The sequence below is a fragment of the Miniopterus schreibersii genome, assembly GCF_964146895.1.
Source record: "Miniopterus schreibersii genome assembly, chromosome: 5".
Classification (NCBI taxonomy): Eukaryota; Metazoa; Chordata; class Mammalia; order Chiroptera; family Miniopteridae; genus Miniopterus; species Miniopterus schreibersii.
The window spans coordinates 88,930,112-88,942,120 of NC_138106.1; the positions used below are offsets into that span (position 1 = coordinate 88,930,112).

General features: G+C 44.9%; 1 protein-coding gene across 1 annotated transcript in view; it reads left to right on the plus strand.

Annotated features, from left to right (window-relative positions):
* Positions 1–4,064: 4,064 nt before the first annotated feature.
* Positions 4,065–12,009, plus strand: part of PCOLCE2 (procollagen C-endopeptidase enhancer 2) — a 64,496-nt gene continuing 56,551 nt past the window's right edge. Inside the window, exons 1-2 of the mRNA XM_081137960.1 lie at positions 4,065–4,338; positions 5,031–5,139. Coding sequence (XP_080994086.1) covers positions 4,262–4,338; positions 5,031–5,139 — 186 coding nt within the window. The 5' untranslated portion in view covers positions 4,065–4,261. The remainder of the gene's footprint in view (positions 4,339–5,030; positions 5,140–12,009) is intronic.

Consider the following 12,009-nt stretch of genomic DNA (forward strand, 5'->3'; position numbering starts at 1 on the left):
CTAGTAATTCCACTTCTGGGGGTTTATCCGAAGAAACCTGAAACACTAATTCGAAAGAATATATGCACCCCTATGTTCATCGCAGCGTTATTTACAGTACTCAAGATCTGGAAGCAGCCCAAGTGCCCATCAATAGATGAGTGGATAAAAAAGCTGTGGTACATTTACACAATGGAATATTACTCAGCCATAAAAAAGAACAAAGTCTTACAATTTGCAACAGCACATGGATAGACCTAGAGGGTATTAAGCTAAGTGAAATAAGTCAGAGAAAGACAAATGCCATATGATTTCACTGATATGTGGAATCCAAAGAACAATATAAATGAACAAGCAAAGTTGAAACAGACTCATAGACACCGAGAAAGAACTGGTGGTTGCCAGAGGAAAGGGGGACTGGAGCACTGGGTGAAAGAGACAAAGGCATTAAGAAATACAAATTGGTAGTTAAAGAATAGTCATGAGGATGTAAGGCAGAGCATGGGAAATAGAGTCAATAACACTGTAATAGCTATGTATGCTGTCAGATGGGTACCAGAGTTATTGGGGTGATCACTTAATAAGTTATATAACATCTAATCAGTGGGTTATATACCTGAAACTGATATAATATTGTATGCCAACTGTAATTGAAAAATAAATTACAGTATGGCTCACTGGTTCAGCATTGACCTAAGAAACAGGAGGTCTCAGTTTGATTTTATCAGGCCAAGTGCTTGGGTTTCGGGCTCGTCCCCAGTAGGGGGACTGCAGGAGGCAGCTGATCGATGACGTTTCTCTCTATCTATCCCTCTCCTTTCCTCTCTCTCTAAAAAAAAAAAATCAAAAAAAGAAAAAAATTAAAATAAATAAAATTAAAAATTATTTAAAAAATAAATAAAAAGTTGAATTCAGAAAAAGCAGTTCCATCACTGAGATATCATCAACATCATCACTCTGCAGTATTATGTTTTCCTAGATAAGAGGGCGTGGGGAAATCCCAGTCTGATAGTTCTGCAGAACTACAGATGCGATGGAAATGTCATAAACATTTTGTTGTCACTAACGAGGGCTGCATAAAAGAATTTCCACATTACAGTAATTGTTTTCCAGATACTTTGCACTCCTGTCATACATTTGTACCACTTATAAATCAAAGGCCCGTGCTGCAGCTGGAGAACTGCCACATGCAAGGAGGCACAGTCCACACCTGAGTTCCAGATATGGCTCATGCCTCTAGAACAGCGAGAGGGAGCTAAGGGAGGGGCCCAGCCCCCTAGTGTCTTCTCGCTCGCCCTTTCCCTTCAACCTGATGGCTGCCCTGGATGGTTGCTCAGGCACCTTTCAAGATAATTGGAGGTTGTCCATATCTGAGATGAATTGTATGGGAAAAGGTCACTTAAGTGTACTGAAACAGGCTTCAAATTTTCATGGTGGATACTGTTTAGAATTTTATCTTCAAAAATGAAACTGGAAATTTAAAAATTAAATTTATTTTGTATTTAACAAAATATTGTTTATATTTGCAACTAAGTGCCAATTCTCATAATGAACAAAGAATGAATTACACATGGATTTTTAAGCATAATTCTCCGAACAAAAATGCATTCCAACAAAATACAAAAATCCTTCCCTTCACTTTTAACTTTAACAGCACTGCAATGCAGAAGATTACTTTTGAAAAAAATATTGCAGGGCCTCTTCATTTTTCTCACCAGCTTTTTAATTTGTTGGTGTAAAAAAATCATTCTTTAAAAGAACTTTTGGTCAGCAGCCTTCTTTAGTTTCTTTACTTCAGTTGTCCACTGGAGTAACTCATCCAGATTTTCATTTGTCAAAAGTGCCCATCATTCCCCGTTTCTTTCACTATCATTGAACCCATCTCATGAAGTTATGGGTATTTTGCAAGATCAGTGCTGCACTATAGCTTGAATGTGCACTGTATCTACATTGCCTTTTTAGATGTTTACAAGGTTGATGAGTTTACCAGACACTAACCAACAAAGATGTTGACATTTTGGGCCTAGCTAGATGCTAATAATATGCAGCAAGGTAGGTCTGAGTGAAGTACAATTTTATAAGGGGTCAGTTCACTGGGGAATATTTTCATATTCCCACGACTTTGATTTTCTGTGCAACCTAGTTCCGTGGAAAGACTGGGTCATGCACTCTTTGGATCACAAGGACCTTCCACCTCCCACTCTGCTCCTCTTTGGAGAATCCACCCCCAGGATTCTGTCCTCTCTGCATCACCCCTTCCCTACCTACTGCCTGAAGTTCTGTGGCTCCCTGCCCAGAATTCTGCTTGGCTAAAGTCCAGAACCTGGCCCCACAGAAGTGGACCATAAGTACACTTTTAGAGTCCACTTGGGTCTGTCTCAGTTTTAACACATTAAGCTTCTCAGAACATTTAAGGTTTATAGTTTTGTTCGGAACTATAGTTCCAAGTCAAACGTGTGTTTCTAAGACGAAACAATATGGGTTTTAGTAAACCTTTAATATCACATGGTGGTATCAGTGCCTTTCTGTGTCTCAACAACAACAGAACATCAGTGTTGGAACCCTAACTCTTCAATGAGGATATATATTCAGTCATCAGTCCATTAATAAAGAAATACTGCTGAGCCCTGGCCTGTGTACACCAAAAGGTGGCGGGCTGTATTCCAAGTCAGGGCACATACCCAGGTTTTGGGTTTGATCCCCAGTCAGGGTGGGTGCAGGAAGTAGGTGATTGATGTTTCTCTCTCTCTTTCCCCTCTCTTCCTTCCTGTCTCTAAAATAATTTTTTTTAAATCTTAAAAAAAAACAACTGTTGCATATGTACGCTTGAATAGTTTTCTATCCATTTAGGCATGTTTAATACTTTGTCTTTTAATTTTAAATCTTGAAAACTTAGCTTACTCTTAAGAATGAAGTATCTTCTGGTTATGACAACTTCAGATCATTACCAGAATGTGAATTGAGCAATATTTTCACTTCATCATTTAAAATATGACTTTTAAATAAAATACCATCTAAAGCATTTATGTTATTGGATACTCTTGAAATGTGTGCAGAATAAATAAGCATTTATTTTGCTCTTTGCTGTTTAAAAGCAATTTTTATTGGGTTGAGGGAGTATATTTCAGGATATAAAGTAGTTTGCCAAATTCTGTAATCCCCTGTTTTTAAAATGTCATACAGGGTGTGGTGCCTTCAGAAAAAAATTCAAAAGTTGTGGTTCTTGCTGTTTTTTTTCGTTCTCTGTTTCAAAATAGTAAAATAATGTAAACTCTGCAATGAAATTCTGGTTCCTACTGTTGGCTGCTGGATTTCCCTGCTATTAGAAGTTAAATTATTCCCTGCAGCTAGTTTTGACTTATTTCCTTGCCAGGAGTGTTTGTTCTTAATATTCTAACTCGTTATTGGAAATGGAGTCTTGATAAGTTCTAACCTAATGCTTAATTGTTTTGCTTAGAAACGTGAACAACCCAAATAGAGCGTCTAAATTCAGCTCTGTCCCTCTTGCGGCGGTATGGTTGTTGGAAATCTCAAGAAACCCATCTCTTCTTGTTTTCCTTTATTATTCAATCCCTAGTTGTTGGAAAGCACTTCTCTCCTACGCCAGGAAAGCAGCGGAGTCTCCAGATGGGTAGATATTCAAGTGAGAGAGTAAGAGCTCGAGTGGAAAGTTGACAGAGGCCTCTCCTGGTCTCCCTTCCCTCGCATTAGGTGTGGCCGGCTGAAGGAGGCAGAAATGAAGAAGGAACCTCAGGTTTTCCAGCAAGCGCTAGTATTTTTTTAAAAGCAACTAGGGAAAAACATTCCCCAAAGCAAACCGTGACCCACCCACCCCACCCCGCGGTTGTCTGTGGATCCCGGAGCCAGGTCCCGCTCGGGCGCCCGAGGGCGGCGGGGCGAAGGTGGCGGGGGTCCCTTTAAACCGCCCCGCAGGCGGGCGGGCGGGCGGCGCGGGGCCGCGGGTCCCAGGCGCCGGGGGAGCCGCCCGCCCGCCGGGAGGAGGCGGCGCGGGCCTGGGGCCGCCCTCCCGCCCGGGAACAAACGCGACATTGAGAGCGCCTGCGGCCGCCGCAGCTCCCCGGGGACCGCGGCTTCCAGCCCGGCCGCGCCGCCACCGCCTTCAGACGCGCCCGGCCCGCCAGCCGCGCACACCGGACCCCGGGGCTGCCCGCGCCGCGCGTGTGCGTGTGCGTGTGCGTGTGCGCGTGCGTGTGCGCGCGTGTGCGCGCCGCTGCGTCTCCGAGCGCGCAGGGCGGGCGGGCCCGCGGCGTCTCCACCGGCCATGAGCGGCGCGGGCGCCCTGGCCGTGCTCGGCCTGCTGCTGGCGGCGCGGCTGGCGCGGCCGCAGCCCGCGGAGAGGTAACGGCCCGCCGCCCCTCCCCCGCCGCGCTGCGCCCCGCCCCTGGCCGCCGCGGGCCGCGAGCCGGCGCCGCCACCGCGCGGCGAGGACGCCCCCCGACCGGGCGCCCCCGCGACCCTGCGGGAGGGGAGCGTGGGGGCCAAGCCCGCGCGCCGGGCTCGCGGTTTCGCCCCGGGAGGGGCACCGAGTGAAGCCGAGGTTCGAGGTCGGTCGCGTGGCGCCGCGAGCCGCCCCCGGGGTCTCGCCCCCGGGGACTCGCTGCCCGCGGCCCCGCCCCCGGCTGGCCCCCCGGCCCCTGCGGCCCCGCACCCGGCCGGTCCCCCGGCCCCTGCGCCCCCGGCAGCCCGCCCTTTCAGCCGGAGGCCCCGCCGGTGCCCAGCGGCTTTCGGGAAAGAGGAGAAACTTTTTATGTGAACCGGTCGCTTCTCTGCCTGAACCGTGCGCGTCGCGCAGCCCGCTCTCGCCTCTCGCCGCCTCCCCGAGTTCTCCGCGGGCCGTGTTCCCTCGTGGGGCGCTGGGCCGGCCCCGGGAGGGAGACAGGTGGCGGCGGGCCGCGCGCTTGCTCGGGCGGAGCCGGCCGCCCCGCGCCCGGGGCGCGTGGGGCGCCTGCTCCCCTGTTACCTGCGTCCGTGTGACCGCCCGCACCCTTCTGAGGCCGGCATGTTGAAGTTGGTTTCCTTTTATTTCCCAGACCTGTTTTCACTTGCGGCGGTGTTCTCACTGGAGAGTCTGGATTTATTGGCAGCGAAGGTTTTCCTGGAGTGTACCCTCCGAATAGCAAATGCACTTGGAAAATCACAGTAAGCATATTTTAAAAGGGTATTTTCCTCGAAGTGGGCATTAGAAACAATGGAAGACCGCTCCTCTTTTTCTTGGAGGGCAAGATTTGGGTTAGGGGCAAACACCTGATAGTGAAATGTTGGATTTACCTCTGCTATTTCGGAGACTTTTATTAATAGAACTAGCGGTATCCGGCATTAGCAGTTGGAAAGGGCACAAGATGAAGCTTGAAAGAATAAATCCTTAAAGCAGATGTGTTTCTGAAAACCCAGCCTGACTGAATTGAGTTTCATGGATTAAAAATTAAGGCTGCTTTCAGTCAAAGTCTGTGGTAGTGATTCTTAGGAGCTATTTTGTTGCCTGTGCTGTGCATAAATGTCTCCCCGTGGGGAACAAAGAGCAAAGGCAGTGCTCCCCCTGACTACACCACTCCCAAAAAGAACGGGGAGGGGAGAAAATGGAAAAAATCCCAGTGAATGTTTCTGACTTGAAAGGGCCACTGAAGACAATAAGAATAGATTTCACTTATATGTGGAGTCTAAAGAACAATATAAACAAACACAAGAGAAACAGAACTCATAGATAGGGAGAACAAACTGATGGTTGCCAGAGGGGAGGGCTCTTGGGGGTCTGGGTGAAAAGGGCGAGGGGTTAAGTGGTTCAGATTGGCAGCTACAGAGCAGTCACGGGGATGGAAAGACAGCACAGGGAACACAGTCAGTGATATTGTAAGAACTATGGATGGTGCCAGGTGGGTACTGGAAATATTGGGGGAGCACTTTGTAAAGCATATGATTGTCTAACCTCTATGCTGTACACCTGAAACTAATACAAAATAACGTTGAATATTAAATAACTATATAAATTAGCAAAAAAAAAAATGAGAATGATAATAACCCGGGGGACTAAATACCAAACAAAGACTAAAATGTCCATGCTGGTTAGTAACGACGTAGATTATGCTAAATCAAGGTAAGATTTAGAGCCGCCCAGCTTTTATAAAATGGCCTGGCCCGCTTGCCTCCGTTGTTGAGCATCAAGCTATGATCAGGGGATCGCAGTTCAATTCCGGGTCAGGGCATATGCCCGGGTTGTGGGCTCGATCCCCAGTAGGGGGCGTGCAGAAGGCAGTTGATCAGTGACTCTCTCAACACTGGTGTTTCCCTCTCCCTTCCTCTCTCTGAAATCAATAAAAACATTTAATAAATAGAATGGAGTGGAGTGGAGTGGAATAATGGAATGTCTGGATTTAGAATCAGCTAGATTGAGTCATCTTTCCAGTCAGCATAGTAGTGACTGTTTTCTTCTTCATTCTTCAGTTGCTGGGAAGTTCGTAATTGAACACATTGGTTCACTGAGACCTTCGTTTGTTCGGATTGTGCCACTAGATTATGACTATTAAAAGTAGCGACCTCTTATTGAGCACTTACTGTGTGCCAGGCACTGTGCCAAGTAATTAACAAGCATAATTTCACTGAATGCTCCAAATCACTCTTAAGAAACTAACATTACTATCCCCATTTTATAGACAGGGAAGCTGAAGCCTAGAACAATTATATAAAATGACTTGATCAAATATTTGGAAAGTCCAGCTTTATGTAAAGTGAAACCTGTTTTGCATCAAGGCTTTCCCACCAAGATCATTTGACAGCCATAATATAAGCCACGGCTCTAAGATGTATTGATGCCCTCCTATCAGATACCAACTGTCTGATGAACTAGTACACATTCCATTATGTTATTGCAGCACATGGGGCCAGGAGAGCATAAATCATAGAAAATAGCTTTGAAATATTGATATTAGCGTAAATGTGAAATTAGGCTCTGAAAAAAACATAACAATAACCTAGTTTTCATATTATAGTTGCGTTCCAAATGGCCATAAGGTAAAAATGATCCAAGAAATGTAATGCCTGAGGGGCATCACACAACTAACTAGGAGGAATTCACAACTGGCCACTTGTTTGGGGCATTAGGGGACATTGTTGCTGTGGCATCAGACTTTGACTGGGGGTGGGAGGTTCGGTGAATGTTCTTTTGGTAAATGGGGTGCGCCTGCTGCCTCATTCTTCCACATGGGGGCAGAGGGAGTATGAGGGATGCTCCATTGGATGCCGTGTAAGGCATGTGGGCTTAGCAGTCAGAAGTCCCTAGATTCAAATTATTGTTCTATCACTCATAGGCTGTGTGACCAGGACTTACCTCCTTTAAACCTCAGGACTGCTGGGAAGATAAAATGAGATAGTGCATGTACAGCCCTCTGGCTCGGTACCTGGAGTATAATAAGTGCTCAGTAAGGGTGTTTTTGTTAGCCTCATTGTTGCTGGAGTAGTGCGGCAGCTTCACCATCATTGGCAACCAGGGTCTTGCCCACCTCCTGTTCCGCATGCCACCCCGTCGTCCAGGATTACTGCTCAAGTCCCAGCTTTCAGGTTCATGTTGCAGCCAACTGAAAGCAAGAGAAGAAAGGCATACGTCCTCCCTTTAAGGGCGCTGTGCAGAATTACATGCAACTCACCGCTCACATTTCATTGGCTGGTTCTTAGTTACATGGCCACGTGTAGCAGCAAAGGAGCTGAGAAACTCAGGTCTTCTGTCACTATGGAAAGAAAGGAAAACAGCAGATGACAGGCAGTCTCTGACATATTTATTTGTGGCATGAAATTGAGAAACAAATGCCAGCCTTTTTTGGGAAAGAAAAAAGTCTTTAGAAAGCATAGTTAATGCAGAAGAAATGACTGCACAATTTGCTTTTCTAGTTAAAAGCTTTATAGTTTTAACTCAGCCAGTTGAGTTTATTCTCTCTCAAGGGGCTGCCTCTTCTATGTTTGCATATGAGTAGCTATCAAGAACTTCCAGAGGAGCCCAGCACTCCTTCTCGGTTTTAATTACAGCCTCAGCAGAATGTTCACAAAAGCCCCGGGTGCTCTCAAGGTCTCAGTGTGACAACATCTTTATTTCTTTGTGTTTCAAAAGGAATAGCACTAATTTGTTTGTAAAAATCTTCATGGTCCTCTGGTTTCTCAGAGTAGCAGAAGGGTGCTCCCCAGCTCCTGTAGATTGTAGGGGAGATGAAGGCAGAACTGTAGTAGCCCTAAAGCTGGTAGCCCTAAGATCATTCATCCATCCATCCATCCATCCATCCATCCATCCATCCATCCAACAAATGTGTGTTGAGTGCTGGGTGCTGTTGGGGTTATGGCAGCAAACAAGGCAGCCTAGCTCCTTGCCACCTTGCATCTAGTTTTGGGAGATAGGCAATTGATGTTTAAAAAAACAAGTAAATAAGAAAATCAAGTATTGATACATGCATTATAAAAAGAGATTAGATATTATTTCACAGCCATTAAGACAGCTACTATGAAAAACACAAAGATACAGAAAATAACGAGTGTTGGCAAAAGTAAAGAGAAATTGGAACCCTTCTGCATTGCTGGTAAGAATGTAAAATGGTACAACTGCGAACACAGTATGGCTATTTCTCATGAAATTCAACGTAGAATTCCCATATTATTTAGCATTTCCATTTATGGGTATATTCCCACAGGAAGGGAAAGCAGCAACTGGAACAGATATTTCTATGTCCATGTTCATCAGACCATTATTCACAACAGCTAAAAGGTGGAAGTAATCCAAGTATTTTTCCACAGATGAATAGATAAAATATGGTACAGACATACAAAGAACATTATTCAGCCTTAAAAGTAAGGAAATCCTGACACTTGCTACAACATGGATGAAGACATTATGCTAAGTGAAATAAGCTAGTCACAAAACAATAAATATTGTAGGAGTCCACTAATATGGAGCACCTAGAGTAGTCAGTCATAAAGACAGAAAGTAGAAGGGTGGTTGCCAGGGGCTAGGGGGACAGGAATGGGAGTTAGTATTTATTTGATGGGGACAGAGTTTCAGTTTGGAAAGGTGAAAAAGTTCTGGCAAAGGATGTTGGTGATGGTTACACAGTACACTTAAAAATGGCTAAAATGTTTAAGTTTTATGTATATTTTATCACAATAAAAATATATTTAAAATGAAAAGTGGTGGGATATTGTATAATTCCATTTACATGAACTGCTCAGACAAGGAAAATCTGCAGAAATAGAAAAGTAGGTTAGTGGCTGCCTAGGGCAGAGGATAGTTACGGGCATTAACAATTAATGGTCAGGAGGGATTGTATTGAGAAGATGGAAATGTTTTAAAACTTACAGAGATGGTTGTACAACTTGACATACTAAAAACCATTGAAGTGGGTGAGTTTCATAATTTGGAAAATATACCTCAAGAAAGTTTCAGAGGCATGCACCCACTACATGGTGGTGGGATAGAGAGTGGCCCCAGTGCTGGTTTAGATGGGATTGTCTGGGAAGGCTATTCTGAGGAGGTGACATTTAAGTGAGGAGCTGGCCGTGGGAAAGTCTGTGGAGGAGCATGTTAGGTAGAGAGACTAGCAAGTGCAAAGGACTTGAGGTGCAAAGAAGCTTGGTTTGTCAAAAGAACAGCCAGGTCACTGTGGCAGGAACAGAATGAGCAAGGGGGACAATGTGAGGAGAATTTTAAAAGGTGAGCAGAACCCTGTAGGCCATGGTGAGGAGTTTGAATTTTGTTTTGAGCAGGAATCCACGGGAGAATCTTAAATGGAGTGAGATTACAGCGTAGTCCCCCCTTATCTGAGGCGGTTATGTTCAAAGACCCCTAGTGGATGCCTGAATAGTACCGAATCCTGTATGTACTATCTTTTCTCCTGTGCGTACCTACATGCCTATGACAAAGTTTAATTTATAAATTAAGCACAGTAAGGGATTAACAACAATAACTAATAATAAAATAGAACAGTTATAACAATTTATTGTAATAGAAGTTATGTGAATGTGGTCTCTCTAAAATATCTTGCTGTAGTACTGTATGTACAGCGTGGTTATGCTGGACAACGGGGAGACTCATGGCATGAGTGGATGGAGTGAGATTTCATCATGCTACTCAGAAAGGCAAGCAATTTAAAATTTATGAATGCTTGTTTCTAGGATTTTCCATTTAATTTTTTTGGACCACAGTTTACGGCAGGTAACAACAAGCCATGGAAAGTGAAACCATGGGTGGGGGGTGGGGGTGGGGCTACCACTGTACCTGATTTTAAAAGCTTGTTCCTGCTGCAGTGAGTTGTGGGGGTTAAGAATGGGAGCAGGGAGACCAACTAGGAAGCTAATGTGGTTTGAGCAAGAAGGTGGCGGAGTGGACAAGGGTGGCAACAAAGGAGATGGACAAACATGGAGTCTTCTGCCTACAGCGGTTGTCACAGCAGTTCCCAATGCCTCTGTGGCACCAGCCAAGAGGCCCGATGTGCCAGGCTGTGGACACTCGCTGGGCAGCTGCTCTGGCTTGTCCTTGTTACAGCCATTCCCAAAGCTGGTAGACCCGGTCCTTTATCTTCCTGCTCCTGCATCAGTAAACCAAGGACAGAGTGCCCGCTGTTCATTATCACTTTCAGTAAAATACCACAGAGACCCCTCAAGACGGAAGGGCCTCAGTGGAGCCCTCAAACTCGAGTTCCTGTAACTAGAAAGAAATACCCTGCCTCTCACCATTCACCAGCCTCCCATTCGATTCTTCCAGAGTGGAGGTGTGTCCCAACAAATTGTTTTTGTTAAACTCTGTTTCACCAGAAGCCTCGAGGCTTGGGGAAAGTGGTTTTAGCTTCTGTATGCTTTGAGAAAGATGAATGGTAGTTTTCACACCCAAACTTTCTGGCTAGTTGTGTTGTACTTTCTGGTTTAGAAGTATAATGGAAATTTTGATTTGTCCTTAATATATATTACTTTAAAACTTTCATAGTGATTTCTTAGACTGCTGTACTGTGTAATATACTATCTACATTGGCTATTTAAATTTAAAGTTAAAGTAAAAAATTAAAAATCCAGTTCCTCAGTCACATAAGCCACATTTCATGTGGGTAATAGCCACCCCATATTAATATATAATATAAATATTTCCATCATCACAAAAATGTCCTTTGGACAGTGCTGTTCTAGGGAATTTTTGAAGTTAACGTCTAGTCATGTAAGGATATGTTTAGGGTGAAGACGTTCTCTGCTGCTGAGTTGTACTTCTGCTTTGCAAATGGGGAAGCTAATGCTTCTGCATAGTTGTTGGAGCTGTGACTGGAATCAAGCCTCCTGAGTTAGCTTTATTTTTCTGGCCACTAACTGTTGGTGACCTCATGTAGTCTTAGGTTTTACTCATTAATATTGCTGAGTATGTCCTCAAAAATCCAAGATTAAATCAGATAATTTGAGGGTTAGGAAATCATTAAATATTTTGCAATCTATGATGGGGTTGAGGGTTTCTTAGTTTCTGGTTGATTTTTGGGACTATAACCTTAGGGCGTCTGCATAAAATACCTAGTCCACTGATATGGGCAGGATTTAAGTATGATTTAACAGCTAAGGTATGTATAATCCTTTAAAAAATGGTATCTGGTCTTCTTCTGAGCAGCTTGCAAGGACAATAGGATTGGGTTGAGGCAAAAGTCACCCCAGTTGATTTAAGATGAGAAGCAATAACTTAAGCTATACCCAGCCCTGCAACAAGAAATGAAACTCCCAAGCTTTGGCATATAAACATCTGGACCCGTCTACTACAGTGGTCCTCCTGCTGAGTACACATGTCCAAAGGAACAAGACTGTGTGCACCCTGTGCAGGAGACAGCAGGAGAATGCTGAGACCCCTAGAGGAAGTCAGGGACAGTGGGTCATTGTCAACAAGAACACGGCCAGTGTGATGTAGTGAACTGCTACATAGGCAAGGTCCATTTACAAAGAGCCCACCAGGCACCGTGTTAGGTGCAGGACACGCACAGAAGAGTACAAAGGGGATATGAGCATGGGGGGCTG